Raw genomic sequence first — 20,757 nt, 5'->3', positions numbered from 1 at the left:
GAGCGGAGGCGCTAAAAGGAAAGTCAAATGTTTCCAAATAATTAATCAGACTGTTGCGTAACCACCCCCGCGGCTCTCACACGAAAAAATAAGATGCACAGCGAGCAACACTTAGCACAGATCATGTTGCGATACCAAAACGCGAGTGATACGTGCAGGGTGAGGATGAGGGTTTAAAAAAACAATCACGTGCATCCGGGACTTTCCACTTTGGCATTAGAAAATTAAATGATATTTATGCAACACAAGCAGGTTTGTTCTCATGTATGAAACGAATTTGTTTCTTCACACCAAGTGTGGAGGGCTGAACTGAAGTAATGAATACATACAAAGATAGAGTACTGTGCACAAATCTGGAGCCACTCCCCCTGTCTTTACATTTTGTTTCCAAAGAGCCAGACTTACCTATAACTTTTAAAGTGGTCTTGAGCAAGTTGTCACCCATTTTCACTCCAGTCCTTTTACTTAATCACTTTCAGAGGATAATTTTCTTTGTTAAACTACTTGATACTTAACTGACCTACGACTCATTCAAATAGGAAAAATCATAAAGAAAAAAAGCTCAAGCAAACACCTGACACAGGACCTAAGAGATGTATCTGGATCTGCAGATGGTCAAGCTATTGTTCACTAAAGCAACATAAGAAATAGCCTCAGTGGAAGGATGGCTGTCCAGAGGCCATTCTAAGAGACGGGTAAAAAGGAGAAAATGCTGAGGTATGGCCAATTACACACAAGATGGAACAGAAATCTGTAGGAACAAGTCTGATGGAGGAATGAATTGAAATGTAATTTTTTTTTTGGTTCAAAGCCTGTATTTGTATAGTGCTTTACTAGTCCCTAAGGACCCCAAAGCGCTTTACACATCCAGTCATTCACCCATTCAGACACTGGTGATGGCAAGCCATCCTGGGGCGCACTGACAGAGGCGAGGCTGCCGGACACTGGCGCCACCAGGTCCTCTGACCACCACCAGTAGGCAACGGGTGAAGTGTCTTGTCCAAGGACACAACGACCGAGACTGTCCAAGCCGGGGCTCGAACCGGCAAACCTTCCGATTACATGGCGAACTCCCAACTCTTGAGCCACGATCAATATTTACAGAAGATTTTGGGAGAAAGGAACAACAGTGAGTGTCTAAGTTTCACGTATTAAACATGGTGGAGGCCCTGTCTTAATTTGGGGCTGTATTTCAAACAGTAGTTTGGGGGTTTTGTCAAATTGGATGGAATTATAAACACAAAAAAGTACCATCAGACTTTGATCTGCCATGCAATACCGTCCGAAAAGCTTCATTTTCCAGCATGACAATGATCCCAAACACAATGCCAATGCAATAAAAGTATTTCTGGATGGGAAAAACCAGAATGGGAACACTTATCAGTCATGGATCGTCATGATTTCATGTGGATAGATAGATTGAATTCTGGCAGTTTGGTCGTTCAGAAAAAAAAACTACTGAAACTAAGCACACTGAAAGAAGAAAAAGTTATGTGCATCGACCGAGGTTAGTATGTGTAAAGACACAGAGGCGAGTTTAACCTTTGTTATCACAATTATTATCAACTATATAGGCTCTCCTTAATTTGCATTTTAAGTGAAACTCGGGGTCTTGATGACATTTTTTATTAAATAAAAGGATCATCTTAGAAGCTCACTATTTTTGAAACTATCGTGTGAGTAAAAACAAGCCCAGTCTCGCACCTGAACGCCCCTCGCTGCCTTTTCCCACATCTGGTTAGAACACCGGGTCACAACCATCGACTAACTAAACAAGAGTCCAAACGCACAAGTCGCAGGTTTGCTTTCCAACCCGCCTGCTCCGACACAAATATCCGCTCCGTCTCTGTCGCATCGGTGTAGTTGAGCTCTGCGTAAAACGCAGCCTTTTTAAGCAGCCTTTAATTTGAACTCTGCTGCATTTCAAGAGGTTTTTTCAGACTTTTATATGACGCCGCGGCAGCCGCCGGCTAAGGTGGGATGAAAATTGACCCAACAGTCCCCTTTAATTTGTTTAATTATCGATCCAACGCGTTGTAATCAGCAAGGTGCCAAGCTGAAGGAGAGAAAGAGCAGATATAACAAATGGTTAATGGCAGGGTCTAATTGCTGAGTTGCAGGACAAGCAGAGTAACAAATTCTCCTTATCTCAGCACATGCACATTAAAGACCGAGCGCTTATTAGCGCTCAGAGTGAGAGTGGCTGCGGATCAACAAGTAATGCCTCATTCAGTGTTTTCAGCCACCAGCAGCGACGCAGTGCTTGTTTACCAAATGAGAGCAGATTGAGCAGCTTTAAAAGCTCTTGATGTGCAAGAGTTAATGTTAATGACGCTGCTTCTTCCCATTGTACTGAGAGGTTACACTAGAAGAGACGACTGCTTATCACATTTATCTGTTCAGTATTCATCTCCTGTCCCACGCATTAAACCATTCTGCAGCACCATATGTTCAGCTATGATTCCCCCCATCCTCGCTGTGTGCCTGCCACTTACTCTGCTGCAACTCCCATAAAACTGATTTAACTAGCTGTCCAGTTAGTTTTTCATTGAGCTTACCAAAACCTACGAAACTGTAGCACGTGGAATTAGTTTTTTCTGTTACTTTATACTTCCTGAAAGTGAAGCATTTAGATGGAACTTGATATTTCACAGCTAGATTTACATCTTTTCTTCAGTTTTTGAAGAGGAGTTTTGACCCATTCTTCCTTGCAGCTTGCTCTGAGCACAAGGTCAGATGTGGCAGTGCATGAGCCAGCAGACCAAGCTGGACTCCAGGGGCCGGTATGGAAAAGGGCTGAAATCCATAATGATCAGTCTCTCAGGTTCACTGAATAATGCAAAGCTTTATAATAGAACCCACTCTCTAATGGTAGAGATAAATAAGGACCATTTTGCACACTGGCAGGCAAAACGCCTGCTTATTTATCCAGCATCTGCAATAGCAAAACAGAGAGTAGGGAGGGTGGCATGAGGGTGGGTGTGGTAGTGCAGCACAAGCAAAACAAGAAGGCAAGGGGGGTTCATGTTGGTGCAATCTGAGTGTGTTGGGTATGATTTGTCTGTCACCTCTGTGCCACATCTGAGCACTGTTTGTACTGCTTCTCTTTGTTCAAAATTCTCATTTCACAGCTTGGAGGAAGTGTATTTTCAGTTGCAAATCTATTAACTTTCCTCCTTTGTTTGCTCTGTCCAGGTTCCCAAAGTAAACTTTGTTTTTCCCCTCCATGTGCACACTCCACTACATCCCTTCTGACTGTGGGGAATTCAGATGTGCTGCCAGCTAACTGAAGCCTCAGTGCTGAAACTCCAGTGTCTCTGCCACTGCTACACTGATGTCTCCATTTCATCACATCTCACCATCCCACCAGGTAGGGGCTCTCTGATGGGATGCCTGCACTGTGGAGTAGTCTGCTGTTATGCATGTACTCCCACCAGGACAGCTGGGAAGAGTGGAGGACAAGAGTGGAGCAGAAAAATGCCAAAGAGTCTGTCTCTGCTAACATAGGTAGTTTTATTTTATGCAGACACACACACACTGACAAACTAAACATTATAAACCATGCAAATTATAAATTCTTCCGCATGCCTGTATGCAGATGAAATACAGGACTAAATAATTTGGCTTTGACCTTCAGCTCTATGATCTACTTCTTATAACATTGTTTTATTGACGTTCGCACACACCGGAGGGTCGTTCAGTAACTTACGCCTCTCTTACTAAAATCCAAAGTGACATAAACAAATACCGGGGGCACAAGGCGTTCCACTGGGCTCTGAGCTAATCTCATCATAATTCTCCAAAGCCTGCACATTAACGCTCTCGCTATGACAGTGCTGTTCATCAAGCTGCTTGCGTTGGCCTCGTTGGACTTGCTCCAGAAACAACATTTTACCCCATTAGGCCTTTACCTCGACAAGACTGAGGCCAAAATAGGAGGGAGGGGATGTTTAGTCTTCAGCATAAGACAGACTGAAATGATGGTCCTGTTTTTATTTTTAGAAAATAGGTTGGGAAGAGGGCGATGTTTCAGGTGCTAGATGAGTTTCTGTTTCCAGTGTTGTATTGGGCAGAGGGATTTTAAAGCGTGTGCTTAAAACAAACTACAACAAGAGCAAAAACAAAGCGTCTTGATAGGGTGTTGGAACCGCCCATGCAGGCAGAACAGCTTCACTGCCCTCTATGCTTTATTAACCGTCCAATCTCTAGAATAAAAATCTCTAAAATTGGACTTCTACACTAACCACAGTTTTGAACCGTGATGAACACCATGTTCAAGCAAGTGCACATGGCAGCAGGACAACCGAGGTCACAGATCTATGATTGATTTTGTAATCATATCAGCAGACCTGGAGTCATATGTTGCAGACACTTTGGTAAAGACAGGAGCAGGGCTGGAGGACAAGGTCAAGGGTGGATGCTGCACAAATTTGTCTGGTAGAAGTCCTGGTGTGGAAGATCTTTAATTCCCATCTCAGACAGCAGAAACAGGGAGCATGGGTGCTGGCTCCACCATTTGCAAACTTTTTTTTAAAATGTCATCAGGACGCTACAGCACAGAGCAAACACCATTGCCACAGACACAGCTGTCAGGGAAACAAAAGAACATCATATCAAGAAGGACTTGAGTAAATGTTGTTATCAAAGCTGGACATTTATCGAAGCTGGGAAGGCACCAGGAGAGAAGGACAACTGCTGCCTAACCGAAAACCCTCAGTGATCCCCTATTTGTTAACAGTAATGCATTTTCTCTAACACAGAGTCTCTGTTGCATTTAAACCCCAAAACACGCTGCGCCAAAAATTGGTCCACCCTGAGGATCAGGTCCCCCAACACAAAAAGAGTAATAAAGTGTACGCTGTTAAGTTCCAGGAGGATTGCCAGGATTTATACATCGGGGAACCCAAACAACCTTTGACTAAGCGGATGGCACAATACAGAAGAGCTAATTCATCAGGCCAGGACTCTGTAGTCTATGGACACTCTTTCAGTAATGGGGATGTACACATCCTGGACAGAGAGGAATGCTTGTTTGAACGAGGAGTCAAGGAGAAAATTTACATCAAAGGGGAAAGACCATCTCTGCATCGAGCAGGTGAATGGTACTCACGGCCACTGATCAGTGGTCATGATCATTTGCATATTAACGATCATGAAACTGACCTCACAGCCCATTGTTAGTGAGCTGTGCTGGTTTCAGTCATTATGCAAATGTACTGTTTACACGGTTGGGGAAACCTGCAGTCAGCTGAGACTGAAGAAATGTTTCTCCCCCACATCCAGATGAACAGAATCAACTTTTGGGACAAAAATTATAGTTCAATAAAATTGTCAAGGGACAGAATGGATGGAGTTTTTTCATCTATATCTCAACATCTTGTTTACATCCACATGTGCACATTTTTCCTAAAAAAGATTCAATAAGAGTTTCAAAACAGCACCAAAATGAAGAGTATGTACGAGGGAGGCTTGCACCTTTATTACAGCTCACTGTATTTCCCCTCACAGAGGTCACTTTTTCTCTGCGTTTTAAAATGTTACAACTCCAAAGCTCACATGCTTTTAAATCTAACCGACTTTCAAGTGTACGGTGGCATCATCCAGGTAGAAATAAAAATTTAGCCTTCTAAAATTTTACACAGTGCCATAATGGAGCAACAGTTCTCACAGCCTTAAAGACAAGCTGAAGCACTTAGTGTTTAGTGGCAGAGCAAGGACATCACTCTGTGGGAGCAGGTGTGTTTTAGGACTCAATAACATCGTGAAGATGAAACCCTGTAAAGCAGAAGGGTTTGAAGTGGAAGTGAGTAATAGGGAGAGCGAGCTCTCTGCACATCCCCTCTCAATTATATCAAGTGACCAAAGTATCTCCTTGTAAACTACAACATTTTCTGCCCTAGCCTTCCTTTGTGCTGGGTTATTTCTCCCCAGAGGAGATTAAATTTTGACTGAGGTTGAAAGGAACCTAGTTTACAGAGAAGGAAAATAGCGAGAAGGAAATTTCATCAACACTTAATTTAGGAGAGGAATGAAACATGGCAACAATAAAATAAAAAAAAATGCAATACCTGTTTTTCCTTCGTTACAAAATTCTTTCAAATTAAAAGCTTCTTAGCAATGTTGTTTTCTGTCAAGTTGGTGTACAAGTTTGCTTTTCTTAAGTGTGCATATTTTTTCCAAAGAGGAACTAGGAGCTTTTATTATATATCATACCTCCGTAAGGAGATCGTTATCTACACTGTGAATTAAAACAGTGTTTTACATTCATATTTGGTTTGGCTGGATTTTTCTAGTCTAAATTATTCATGATGTTGAAGCAACGCTTAGAGATCCCAGCGTTGTACCACACGGTTTATTCATATACAGCAAATCAGCCGTGGCGTTGTGCTGCACATGAATAATATATATGCATAGGGTTTTTGATGAGTGCTACTGTCAGCTGTAGGCACGTTCAGGCTCAGAAACCTCCTGCTTAATAGCCAGAATGTCTCATTAATTCTCGGTACAAATAAAGTGAGATCTCCAGATGCTGCTGCTTTTCATTGGAAATCACACATTTAGGGAATAAACCATGTAACAATCCTTTTTAGCTAATACATGCCAGTTCTGCTTAACATTTCTCACATTTTACACTTGCGCACAGCATGTCCTGTTAAACCCTCCAAGTTCAGTAAATGTACATTTTCTCTTTATGAGCATTTGAGGCTTCCAGTGAATACAAGTGAGCCAGAGCCACCTGAGTGTGTGAAGCAGCGTCTCCTGAATCAGTGTGATTCGTTGCCTTTTTGTAGCTTTGATGTTGCACATAAGGCCACTTGACATTCTCCCTCCTTCTTTCTGAAGTGCTCACTCTGAAGCCCAGAACAGAGGACAGCTGACTGCTTTGTTAGATGATGCATGTCTCATTAGCCTTTATTGCAGCCTGCCAGGCACAACTTTATCTACCAATTCATTTACCTACAGTCACATACAATTCTAAGGTTTTATGAAAAGAGCATACTAAAAAAAAAAGAACTCATTTGGTCCCTCGCAGGTCTTTAAATTAGCTAAATAGAACCTCAGATGAACAGTATGAGGTGACACGCTGCAGTGTGCTGTTAGGTTGAAAGAAGAAGTGTGTGAAAAACTAAGTTCATCCTATAATTCAGTCATTTGTAGCACCACATTTAGCTGCATTAACTTTAATCTTCTCTGTTTGACTTTATGAGTCTCACACACTGTTCTGCAGGAAATTTGGCCGCCTCTTCTTTTCAGCGATGCTTTGGTTCGTTGAGATTTGCAGGCATTTATTTATGCACTGCTCTCTTGAGGTTCCGCCACAGCATTTCAAATGGGTTGTAGTCTGCACTTTGACTAAACCTTCACAACATCCTGATTCTTTTCTTTTTCAGCTGTTTTGCTGCAGATTTGCTGCTGTGCTCAGAATCATTGTCCTGCTGCATGGCTTAGTTTCAGCCAGGCTTTAGCTATCAGACAGCTGGCCTCACATTTGACTCTGGAATACTTTGGTATAGAGAGTTTTTTTTCCAAACTTTGGTGGACAAATCAAAGTGGAGATGTTTGCACAGTGCAGACATTATTCCAGAAGTCTTGTGGTTTGTCTGCAGTTTCTCTAAGTGTTGCACGGTCTGACACTGGGGTAAGCTGGGATGTTCACTCCCAGGAAGACCGCCTTGAATGTTTTCAACTTCTGAACAATCTTCATCACTGTAGAATCACCAACTTCAGATTGTTTAAAAATAACCCGTCAATCCGGTTATTAACCCATGATAATGCCCCGAATCTTTTGAGTTATCATATTTATCCCCACCACATTCAGACCCATAACAGAGACACACACTACTCTGGTGTCAGTCAACAGCTGCAGGGTATCTCCTCTGGCACCATTTGCACAGGCAGGTTTAAACCATAGAGCAAATAAAATGAAAAATAAGAGTACCAAGACCGTTCTCAGCCAACTGTCACGGGTATGCAGCGACAGACCTTGTGTTTCTTTTTAGCGGTACCCAAGTGCAGACACTCGAGGCAGGGATAAGGTTTAACAAAAAACACACGGTTTATTGAAGGTAGAACACGAAAGTGCAAAATATGATAAACCAAAATCAACAGCTAAACTAAACTCGGACCTGACAATGAACGAAGGAAAACAGAGGACTTAAATATACAAAAGGGCAATGAGGGAAGTGGAAACACAGCTGATAAAAATAAATGTGGAGGAAACAAAACTAAACACACTGAACATGAACAAGACTATCAAAATAAAACGTGAAATGCTGAGAAGAAGACTAACGCGAGCTTGACACAGGAGGAAAGGCAGATGAGAGCGGGAGCGAGGGAACACAAGAGAGCACACATGAAAGCACAACACAACAACGACGCGACACAGAAGACATGATAGACTTGACATGAAAACTAAGGACTAAACTCACTTTACAAAGAAATCAGAAAAACAACACAAACTAAAAATGCTGGGATGAATGACCCAGAACAATGACACCACTATTTTTTCTAGTGTGGAGATGTTTGTGCGCCAGTTTGCTATCAGAGTTGAGCTGTACTTAATTTCCAAAATTATCCCAAAATACAAACATGTTTACATGTGCTGTGTTCGAAATGTGCATGACATCTTGCTGAAATACAAATCCAGGACTGAATGATTGATTCAAATTACTTTGTTTCCCTTTGATTGTGAACATAGAACACCTTCACATTTAGAAAGATTAATTTCCTGACGTCAGACAGAACTGTGAATATATTAAGCTCTGATTGTCGAGTGTGAACCAGGCAATCATAAGAAAGGACAGTAGAGAAAATGGGATTGTATTAAATGTAAAAGACTAAAATAATTATTTGAAAGATGCACAGAATGACTGAGAATCACTGCTTTATATTCCAGTATATGCTGAATTGTTACCAATTTTTATATTATGTAAAGGTACAAACTGAAGAAATCTATGCTCATGCAGACTCACAACAACTCTGTATTAATGACTCTTCCCCCCCAACTGGTGACCAAAACCATGCCGTCAAACTGCCCCCCACAGCCCAACAGCGTTAGTCGATCTCCTCCCAGATTCATTTTCCCTTTAATATGTCACCCGTCTGCATTCATCCATCCTTTTATTGCTGCTTGTATGGCTTTGTTAGATTCATTCAGTTCAGTTGATGATTCAGTGCCCTTTCATAATACAAGCACCATCTCAGTCAGCTGAAGTGGTCTGTACTGCTTTGCTCTCAGACCCGAGTACTCCACTCCGCCTACACCTCTCACAGTGTTGGGGAAGGTGAGCCGCAGCTCACTGTTGTTCAGTGTTATGGTAAATGCTCCTCACGCTTGTTGTGTGAGTTCGTTCAGCTAACAAGTATGAACATGTGGCTCTGAGTGCTCATCGCTTGCCTGTGTGTGTGCGTGTGTGGGTCAAAGTTGCCTTTTCTGTGGATGCGACAAGTGCCAAACTGAAGTGGCACAAATCTTTCCACTGGCTGCTCTGTCAAATACAAAGTGACATCACCATTACTGAAGACATCACTTCAAAACTCAAGGTCACGGTCAATTGGCCCTTATCTCCCTCTTCTTCTTCTCCCACTCTCTTTTTCACGTGTGCATGCTGTCACGTTGTCTGTTCAGTGTAGTAATTATCATCCAGTATCCAGAAAATGGTGACGCCAGAGTTGTGTTGTTCCCAGTGCGTATAGTTGGGAGCAAAAATAATTCTAGAAAAATAAATGAACTTCCCCTGAGAGTGAAATATCATTTTTTAAACTGCTGATGCCAAATATCAGGTTCATTTTTGCTGGTCGGAGGACACACGATAGACACACACATTCATTCAGTTAACCGAGTGCTGTCTGATTTCACATGAACTCATTGATCACGGGGAAAAGGAGACATGTCTGGAGGATGTGTGCTCCATGATGCCTGCATACGGTCATGAATGAATAGGTATCCGTGTATGTGGTGATCGATTATCTTGTCAGCACAAGCTGTTGGCAATTACAGAGAAGCTGCATGAACACAGAGGTAATTCACACATCCCTCAAATTATTGACAAAGCTGTTTAGTAGGTTTTATGTCAGATGGAGTCACATTTAAAATCCTGCCTCTAAAGTGTTTCTGTAGCCCAGGTGCCAAACTTCTGCGTGAGTGACTAAATGCTGCCGTAAAGATGGCACTGAATAATCCGTGTACATGCTTAAGATGGCTAACATATTTATACAGCACTATATTTGTTTCATCTAAACACTTCATTTTATGTGTCCATTCAATCCTCCTCCAGAAATGGAGAGGCCAAGTGGGCAGAACCTACCCAGGGCTGAGGGGCATCAGGGGGAACTGTGCGTCAGTCAATTCAGTTAATGTTAAAAAAACAATAGAAGGTGCAGTTGTGCTACATTTCACACTTACTTTCATCTAAGGCCATAATGTTTCATTTATTTAAATGCCTGCTGCCATTGAGTCTTAGTCCCCTGCCCAGGGACTTAAGGTGAACGAGGTGACGTCAGTTCCTCAATGAGGTGGGAGGAGCCAAAGATTAATACCTGAGAGGCGGACTCAACAAGGAGCTAAAACTCGGGGTCATCACATACGAGCTTAACTTCTTATCTACCTGGACTGCTGACACCGTCGAAGCTTAATTTTTCAGAGATGGTAAGTGATCTCAGCAGGGACAAAATACAACAAAATGATGGGTACCGGTATATAATGTTATGTGGATATATTACAGTAAGGTCTCTTTTGGGCTCCTCAGTGAATTTTTCCAGTGTTGCTTTATTTACTGCTGTTCACTGAAAAGTGAGAGAAAAATTCATTTTTATACAAACAGATTTGTTTTGTTTGTTTGTTCTTCCGGGGACTTACAAATTTAATTAATCAACATGTAAATTGCTTAATTTGTTATTTTTGAATTAGTTGATGAAGCATATCCCGTAAATCAGACAAAAAGGTGCATTTTAACGAAAACCAAAGCATTTATTTAGCCATTAATGTATACATTCATTTGTTAGTTACATTGTAATTTTGGTGAAAAAACTATGTGAGGTGCAGAGAAACATCAGAAATCAGTGTTTAACTTTGACCGTCTGGATTAATACAAGAATGGAGGAAAGTGGGGATTTTAACAGCTACGTACATATTTATGTGTTTGTTTTTTGTTATTATTGAAATTTTAAAAATGAGTTTTGTATAACTGCCCCCTTCAGGCACACTTAGGAACTACATACTCAAACTTTGTAGTACTTTAAAAACAGATGAATTTATTTTATTCATACATTAATTCACTTTCCTTGTAATGTTGGAAAAGACCCAAATGCAACTATTTGTGGCGTAAAGATACAGCAGTCCTACTAACCAAAACCCTATTACAGAGTCATTATAATATGAACATGAGCGTTTACATCGGGGTTAGGGTAATTAATTGAGTAATTCCAGTAAACGCGAGTGATTGGTTGAGTGAAATCCGGATGAAACGTTGGACAAAAGAGGTGAAAAGAAAGCCTGACACATTTCAGTGTTATGCAAATAAAGACGGGCCTCGTCCTTCAGCTCCACTGGCTCAGCGGTGCAGAAAAGCCAGGTTTTCACAGACTCGACGATTTCTTTCAAAGCAGCACATCCACTGACTATTTTCTTCAGCATGACCTGCACTGAAAGCCATGCTGACTCCCAGAACACCGCTTTCATCACGGCGCATGTGAGGTTTCAAGGTTTTTAGAAAAGAAAAAAAAAGGGTAGCATCGAAATGTGCTGCCAGGAGGCTATGAGAGAAGTTTGTTGGGTGATATTAATTACTTGTGAGTGCTTTAGACCTCAATTAACCCCACCCACTGTCTGAGAAGAGACAGACAGCGCAGATCAGTGCGCGCAGAGCTGCATCATGTGTGATATATTCGAACCTTGTAAATATCTAATGTAGATATGACGCCATTAAATAGTATACTATTTAAATAGTTTTCGTTCAAAAAAGCAACATTTTTAGGAATTTAATAAAAAGAAAAGGAAAACAATTTTTTTCTAACAAGGACATGCAAGTTGAAAGTTTGTGATTTCTATTTGTTAGAGCAGGGCCGGATCAACTCAAAACAAGGCCCTAGGCAAAAATTAGCTTATGGTCCCCCCCCATTATGTTTACAGTTCAAAATTGACTTGTTTGTAAGTAGTTGGTTGTTCATCCCAAATGTATTTAACAATCTACAAAACAATATCACAGAAATCACCCTTCTATGCAGCACATGGAGATAACAATGGATTTATTAACCCTTTAAAGCCGGTCAGAGCGGGCACGCTCCGTTTTGCGTAACTATTTTTAAATCCCTGTAAAACCGGAACCGCGTAAGTTAGCGCAATAATTTTTTTTGCATATGAAACCGGAGGAGTTGTACTTACATCTTATGCCATCAGCTTGTCCTAGGTCACGGTTTCCTTCTACATATAGCTTTGCAAATATTGCATAAAAAGTGCTTGCAGGAGTATCTCAAAAATAAAACTATGAAGACACTCAAAATAAATTTCCTGTTGTTGTAAACTATTTTTTGCAAAAAACAAAACAAAAACGATTTTCAATTTTTTTGTAGTTTATTGCACTTTTTTGCAATTTATGTAGTTACTATGGACTTAATGCATACATATTATTAAAATATGGGCTGTAACAGTTGTATTGATGTATAGCAACTTGAAATGCTCCCAAAAATGAATGGCACTACAGCATGTAAAGATATAAAGTAAGCTCTGGCGGCCTTGGTTCTATGGTAGGTCTTAAAGGGTTAAACACGTGTTCATTTGTTAAAATTAGCCCACTTTTGAATGAAACGGACAAGTTTCGGGAAAGTTAAAAAAATGGTAGTGAGACCTGCTGTGATGTATGATTTGGCATCAAAAAAATAATAGGTGGTCATGTAGTGCAGGAGTATGTCTGTGAAGGTTCTGAGTCACCCAGGTCATCGTAGTCTAAGAAGCTTGGAAAGAAAAGCGTCTGGACTTCTTTAGGTTTCCTTGAAGGCGTTTCAGACCAGCCACACACTCGGACAAAAACTGGTTTATCCCACAGACAAGACTCCTAAGCACAAACTTAACAACATAGTGTTTGCTGTACAGTGTAGCGAGAAATGCTCAGACCTCTACATTGGAGAGACCAAACAGCAATTTCATAAACGCATGGCACAACATGGAAGAGCCACCACGACGGGACAAGGCTCGGCTGTCCACAAAGGTCACTCTTTCGATGATGCCAATGTTCACATTTTGGACCAAGACAGATGGTTTGAAAGAGGAGTGAAAGAAGCATCTATGTCTGCTGTGAATGACCATCTTTGAACACCAACGGTCTGGCATCAATAATCCAGTTTTGGGATCCTTCCCAGACGCTTTAACGCCCACTCACATCCTGGGCCGTTTGACCTCAGTAAATTACATGATAGGGTGGGGCCAGGTTTCACCATGGGTTCACCCTAAACCTTGGCTGATTGTGACCTAGACGAGTTTTCACACCTTGGATCGTGTGATTAGGCAAGAGGAACAATAGGGGCTCCATGACCCTCTTGGGGGCTCAAAATCTGAGACTCTCAACCAATTGCTCTTAGAACTGAAGAAGCTTCTCGGGTGAAACATCTTCAAAGAAACTTGACAAAGTCCAGTCGCTTTTCTTTCCAAGCTCATTAGACTAGTGCAGGAGTATTTACTATCTTTATTTTCACTAGATGCAGACATATTCAGCAAAATACTTCTTCAAATAATTTTTTTTAAAGAAATACTCATTAAAATTTACCAGCTGCTCTTTTTACCCTTGTTCTAACATCGGTGTCTGTGTGTTATAACAGTGTGGCACGCCTTTTCACTTGGAGGATGACAGCCGCTGCAGGAAGCGAAAAAGAGTCTGCTCTGTTCAGCCTGGATGCGCCCTTATCAAGGTAACGCTTGAGCTTACTGTCCGGGACACTGATCAGTAAAAGATCTGAGCATCTTTTCCAGCTGTGAAAATATCTAAATAAATAAAAAAGTGCAAAAAAAACCCCAATATAATAACTTCATTGCTTTATACTTTTAAAATATAGGATTCATTAATATTATTTACTTCCAACAGATGCAGATAATATGTGACCAGGCTTGCACGACAAAACACTCTTTATTTGATTATTATTCTTTTTAAAATTCCTTTTTATTCAACACTTGTTGTCACTTTAACCTTATTCACCCTTAATTCTAACATGGACCTGTTTGTGCTGTTGCAGTGCGGCAAGGCTTTTTACTTGGAGGACAATACCCGCTGCAGGAAGAGGAAAAGAGTATCCTCTTGTCAGGAAACCACTGGAGCTGGCTGTAACAAGGTAATAGCTGCTCTTACTGACTGAGACAGAGTGGGCATTCTAAATTCAGATAAATCTGGAAAAATAAACACCCATGTGGTCTTAGAATAGAAACAAATAAAACAAAGTCATTAAATTTGACACAATCTGCTCTTCGCTTCTTCCAGGTCCAGGATTTCATCCCAGAGGCCAAAGCTTCCAGTTGTCCTGACCTCCATCAGGTCATCACTGTAACACAACTGAGCACTGCTGCTCTGACACCTGCGCAGACCCAAGGATTCGCTGAGCCATCGACTACTTCTCCTGTCCAGGATCTATTTCCCACTCCTCAGGCCTCTCCCACTGAGCTGAGCCCCGGTGGTGTCCTGGAGCAGAGGGAGACACCTCTGTTGATCCATGGATACACCGTAGAAGAGTATCAGAAGATCTACCACTCTGTAGTGGATGATATGCTCAAGTAAGTTGATTTTTATTAAAATAATTAAAAATCTGTCTCATAGATACTTTACCCAATTTAAATAGAAAATAAGAATAATGGGAAATTCCTCTTTATTTTTTGTGAAAAATTAACTAAGACAAATTCTCTCATATTTTTTTCAAATCTGAAACAATAAATTTGTGTGTGTTCCTGTCTTACAGATATAAAAATGGGCGGCCCCGGCCATATACTGTTCAGCTTGGCCGTATCATAAAACAGCGCCTCTGGGAGAAACTTAACTGTCCACAAATTAGTTTACAAGAGGGTGATAGTGGACTACTGATGGTCAGTGAATTACATGAAGACGAAGTTTATCCTCCTCTTATAGAAGTGGACATCTCACATGAACCGGATCCCCGGGAGCCTTCTCGGGGGAAAAAAGCAAAACATTGCTAAATACAAACATGTAGCAAAAAATCAAACTGTAAATATTGATCAAAAGACTCAAAAAGACTGAACTCAGCTGTAAATATTAAACAGACACAGGCTTGACCTTGATGCAAGAAAAAACTCTGGCACAAAACTGAACTGCGACCTCTGACATCGAGTTACATCTCAGTCTCCACCTACAGCAGCAAACTCCACATTCTGCCTCATGCATCCTGAACTTTAAGTGAACCCAGCCTTCCATCAACATCTTTCAGGAGCCAACCACAGCCTCAGTTTTTGCCACTTCCATCCAGCAGCCTCCGAAGCCTGACCCAAAACCTGCGGCTTCTCCCAGTGCACAATTTCCACCTTTGTCTGCAGCCGCAGTTGATTACAGCAGCTTTATGCCACCAGCTCAGACTCAAGCCTTAAATGGCAGCATCCAGCGTGAACCCTGATTCTTGCAGTCTTTTCCAACAATCCTCAGTCTCCGCCAGCAGCTGCTGCCTGAAGGCTAAAACATCTGCCTGAAGATTCAGATAGTCTGTCGCAGCATCACAAACTATTTCAGATCCCTGTCCTCCACCTTCAACCTCCAGGTGTAACTACAAGCTTCTGTGCCATCTGAAGCTTGAGAAAGTGTCTGCAGCATCTATACATTGTGCAGTTTCACCTGTAGCCTTTAGAAGGATTTTTTTTTAATGATGTTCCCTCTCCCTCAATGTAAAGGCTCTGAAAGCAAACAACACTCTCCTCTGACCGTCAGCCTGCATCCCACATCCACTGAGTGTGAGATAACTTTTAAATGACGACAGCGTGTTTAAGGTTTTACCTCGACATGATGAATATGTAATGTGTTTTCACTTTTTTTCTGATATGATGATTGGATGTTTTTAACCAAACATCAAGCTGCTGCCTGGGCTCCCCACATCACTGAGCAGACTTGAAGTCTGGGGACCAGAATTGCAGCTCGAGGAAGTGGACAACCTGCTGTGTAGCTCAGCAGACATATGTACAGTCTCTGGGGGAAAATCACTGCTCTGGGAAGCACTCACTCTGCAACCTGTAGTGATAATCAGCATAATCATCTCCACTTTCTTGAGATGTTTTTTTTTTATGTGGAAAATGTATTTTGCAAATAAAACAATGCGTGTGAAAAAGAGTTGTAGTTGATTTTCTTTTCTTTCTAGTGCATCAGGTTCAAATATTGTTTGCATAAGACTACACACTATGTACACCTAAACTGACATGGACGGGCATATTTTTTTCCAACTAAAGTCAGAAAAGGATTTTTGATTTTCTTATATTATATTGAAAATATGTTATGTTCTTGTGTTGTATTATTAGTCGGGATTTAGTCGAGTTTTATTCTAGTTTTTGTTTCATCTCTGTCTCCTGATTTATGAGTCTTTTTCTTGTCCTCATTGTTTTACTTTTAGTTACACCCATGCTCTCATCTCCCTTATCGGTTCTCATGTGTTTTATGTCCGTGTCAAGCTTGTGTTGTTATGTCTATGTCTCAGTGTTTCCTGTTTTATTTTGAAGAGTCTGGTGTTTCCATGTTCATTGTGTTTTGTTTTGCTTCGCCTGTGGTGTTAATCCCAATCAGTTGTTTCCCCATGTGTTTCCACTTCCCCTGATCACCTCCTATGTGTATTTAGTCTGTGTATTTTCATTCAGTCTTTGTCAGGTCATCCGTTTTCCTCCCTCCATGTTACTTCAGGTTTAAATTCTTTCATGGTTCATGTTTCCTATTCATAGTTCCTCGCATGCACCTGTTCAGAATCATGTTTGTGTAACTTTTGTCAGGTTTTAGTTTTAGTTCTCGCCCCCTGTTCACCTTGCTTCGTTTTTGTATTCATGTTTTCTCAGCCTAATAAACGGCTCGCCTTTTGTATAAACTCAGTTCCGTCTCCTTCCGTGTCTGAACCTGGGTTCTCCTTCTCACTCTCACACAGTCAGCTTCATCCAGACTGTGACAGGATCTGGGTTTAAAACAAACTTAATGAATTAACAACCACATTATAATAACAAAGACTACAGTCAGAGATCACGTCTCACACTGAAAACTCTTGTGCTTCTACGTTCTCCTCCCTTTGCCTCCCTCTATCATCTGTGTGGGTGTGCTTGGCATTACTTCTTCTGGCACCGGTTAGCTCACTTGCAGCTCATTACCACTTACCAACAGTATTTAACTCCAACTCTTCTCTCATTGCTTGTTGCTCCTTTAGTATTGCAGTGAAACTCAGGCTGCCCTTTGATGTTACGCTTCTGCAACTCTGTGAAGCTGTGCTTACCTGCCGTGCCCTCCTTCGTGCTAGATGGCTCCCTGACATGCTAGTCTGACGGCTCTTGCACTTGATGAAACACACCTGCAAAAACCAAGAGAAAAACTGTCAACTGGAAACAATTCTGAAAAATTCTACTTGTTTTGGACCTTCAGAGAATTGGCCTGTGCAAACGTGCAAAAGAACAATTCTTCATTCCAAGCTTTGAATATTAAGGCTAACCTTAACTCGTGTATTTACCTGATTGTTCCTATTAAAGAATGGTGAATTATTTCAGTGTGCCCTGCCAGTGAGTTCTTGCTAAGCCATGATAAAGTCTGTGGGTCTTGCAGAGTTACTGGTAGCTTGATATTTTTTAATCTCTGCCTGCTCGCTCCTCATTTGGTAAAACATTCTCGGCCCGTGTCCACCTGCCTATGGCATTAATTTAGGAGGGCATTTTAATTATACCTCCTAACCAAAACTGCAGCAATTAGTCCAAAGAAATTTAATTAGAAACAATATTGATTATTGATGAGGGGGCCTTGTCTTGCATATAGTAACCACAGTATTTGCTGAGTCTTGGTCTATTTGGTAAATGAAAGAGATCAGATTTCAAAAACTTGCATTCTGGAGTTACTCACCTGGTTATTTCCTGCAATCAACAGCCAGGAGTGAAAACAGTCATTAGTAGCAGCTCTACTCTTGTCACCAATTTGCCACACCCTGCATGCACCCCAGAGTCTATGCAGCTCTCATTTTCAACATGCAGCGAGGATAAGCCACTATGTGCCTGCAGCCTCCAACAACCAAAATAATAACAATAAAAAAATAATCTGATATCTATGTAAATATCAACCTCCTGTGAGTATCATTTAAAGCCCACACTGAGGCAAACAGTGTGAGCCTGTCTTTCACATTTCAGTTGGGGACTTGATGGATTTACAATTCATATTCTCAGTCAACCTTGAATGTGAATTATGAAGCCTGAGACTCACTTCGGAGCTGCTCAGAGGGTAAATACTGATCATCATAATGCAACTTAGAACAAAGCATTAATCACTGTAGCTGTTTTTATTGATGTGCTGTAAACTTGGCTTAAACAGCAATAGATGCAGGATTAAAACACTTAAAAAAAAAAACAACTTACTCATATTTTATGATTTTGATGTTTTAGTAATGCATTTTAATTCTTGTTGAACTTGATTTATTAAAGTGCTGGGCAAATAAAAAGGTTTCTGAGGGACAACATTTCTCTAAAATATGACTGCAGACGAGCCAACGATCGATGCTCCAGCACACCTCTCCTCCTTCACAGGAGTCACCCGTATATTGACATCATATTCGAGGATCACATGATAGCAAAGCTTCCTCCGATGAACACTCACTTACTCAAATCTATACATTCATTAGTCTCTTTTCTCTCTGGTCTTGTAGAAATCAATCTGTGGAAAAAGGATTATAAGCCTTTTCCTGCCCCAGCCTTATTTGGCACCAGCTCCCGAGATCTAGCCCAGTTGATCATGTCACCTTATTCTCTACATGGCAGAAAAGCACATGAGGAAAAAGTAGACTAATCTCCTCTTTTTTTTCTCACCACCATTAGATATCAGTCATTCCAGGGTCCCAACCTCTATCACACCTGGGAGATTGGATTGGTTCCCCCCTGCAGTGGACACTGTGGCTGAGAATCAGATATACCTATGAGTTTCTTGCACACCAGATTGCTAGTGCGGTAAGCCAAGAGGCCATAGCAATGATTGTCGCACTCGCGAATGCAAAGACAGGGATATTTTCATGCTCCATCCATCTGGTGTAGCATTTTCATGTTTTCTGATGAGCTGACAGCCCAAAGAAAGCTGTTAGTCATCACAGCGCGGCATTGTCTTTTGTGCCCAAGACAGACCATGTTGTGCTTGATTAAAGTTATCAAGGCCTCAGAGCAAATCTATTTGTTGACTTAGAACAAACTGATAAACATGTTGATTGTACTCCCTCAATTAAACAGCTCTCAGTAATGTCACGACCGACTGCCTGAGTGAGTACGCAGACTACTGATTTTTTTCTCTTCCACGAGGCTTCTTTCAAAAACAAACCTTTAGCTCCCGCTGTTTGAGAAATGAGTGTGAAGCTTTACAGCAAAAGGATGTTTGGAACAAATCATGTGTGAAGACGCACTGTTCACCTGACTCCTGCAGGTGATGAGAAAAGCAAGGCTGTGCGCACCAAACCTCATTATTTTGTTGAACAAGAACAAATAAAACGAGTGTTTCGTTTTAAAGACACGCCTGACTTTAGAACGACCCGCAGTTGTACGGCAAAAATGACTGTGTGAAAATAATGAGACAATGTGAAACTGCTTTTTAACTAATCATTTAATGTTCAATCCCAACTTTATTAATTCACTCGTAGCTTGATGTCAGCGTAATTAAATGTCCAAAGCAGGCAGCTGTGTTTAGCAGACAAGCTCTAAAAACTCATGGAGAATATATTAGACTTATTTCTAATAAATATTACTAAAAATGAATGCAAATGCTGCTTTGTAGCATTTTAGCAGCTCTCTGTTAAAAATATACATTAACTGTGTTGTGACTTGTATATTTATATACTGCACTTGGTCACTTTTCTGTGAACACGTGGGTTTACACTTGGAGGAAGAGGAGATACAATCATGGTCCGGGCAGGCCTTCCCTCTTCTCAACTCAACTGATTAACACTCCAAAATTACCACACTCCTCAGCGACAGGAGCACTTACAAGGTCTCGAGGCGAGACCCCACAGCAGCTACAAGAAGAAAGTAATTCATTGTCTATAACATCTTGAAAACCTGAGGCAGGGGAAGCCATATCAATACCCCAACAATGCTACACCCTGTATATATGGACCTCCCAAGAATCATTTCACTAGCTGAGCCTACGTCCTCATTTTGACAGCATTTTAATAGGTAAAGGTGAATGCTTGGACATGAATTGAGCTGCGGTTTGGGGAAGGCCTCAAAGGGGACTGGCGACGGCTCCCGGGCCTGGCAGATCCCCATGTACTAAATAGAAGTGAAGAAGTCAAAGAATTGAAAACAAGGAGGGAGGGTGGGGCACGTAGACGAGAATGAACAGCTTGCAGAACTAGGGGAACCTATATAGATGAGAACCTATATAGATGAGAACCGGAAGCAGCTTGTTTTTGGAGGCGTGGTCCTGCTCCTGAAATTCTGATACATAATCTCCAAAAAGAAGGAGTCCCTTTCTGACCCACTGTTACCAGTATAAACTCATCTGCTGACTCCAGGTTAAACCATGCAGTCATGTGATGTGTTTTTTTTCACTTTTTAGGTATCAAGGCAATCAA

General features: G+C 41.3%; 1 protein-coding gene across 1 annotated transcript; it reads left to right on the top strand.

Annotated features, from left to right (window-relative positions):
* The first annotated feature begins 10,490 nt into the window (after positions 1-10,490).
* LOC145429363 (uncharacterized) lies at positions 10,491-17,129 on the top strand. The gene is made up of 5 exons (XM_080302658.1): positions 10,491-10,648; positions 13,813-13,902; positions 14,224-14,319; positions 14,466-14,755; positions 14,938-17,129. The coding sequence occupies exons 1-5, from the start codon at positions 10,646-10,648 to the stop codon at positions 15,170-15,172; spliced, it is 714 nt and encodes a 237-aa protein (XP_080158784.1). The 5' UTR covers positions 10,491-10,645; the 3' UTR covers positions 15,173-17,129.
* The last annotated feature ends 3,628 nt before the right edge of the window (positions 17,130-20,757 follow it).

Source organism: Astatotilapia calliptera, chromosome 6 (genome assembly GCF_964374335.1).
Source record: "Astatotilapia calliptera chromosome 6, fAstCal68.1, whole genome shotgun sequence".
Classification (NCBI taxonomy): Eukaryota; Metazoa; Chordata; class Actinopteri; order Cichliformes; family Cichlidae; genus Astatotilapia; species Astatotilapia calliptera.
This window is presented reverse-complemented; position numbering and strand designations above follow the sequence as displayed.

Bases quoted from the DNA above. Each gene is read 5' to 3' on its own strand.
- LOC145429363 (XM_080302658.1), top strand. The intron at 13,903-14,223 runs GTAACGCTTGAG...GTGCTGTTGCAG, and splicing joins CTGGATGCGCCCTTATCAAG to TGCGGCAAGGCTTTTTACTT. The intron at 14,320-14,465 runs GTAATAGCTGCT...CGCTTCTTCCAG, and splicing joins CTGGAGCTGGCTGTAACAAG to GTCCAGGATTTCATCCCAGA.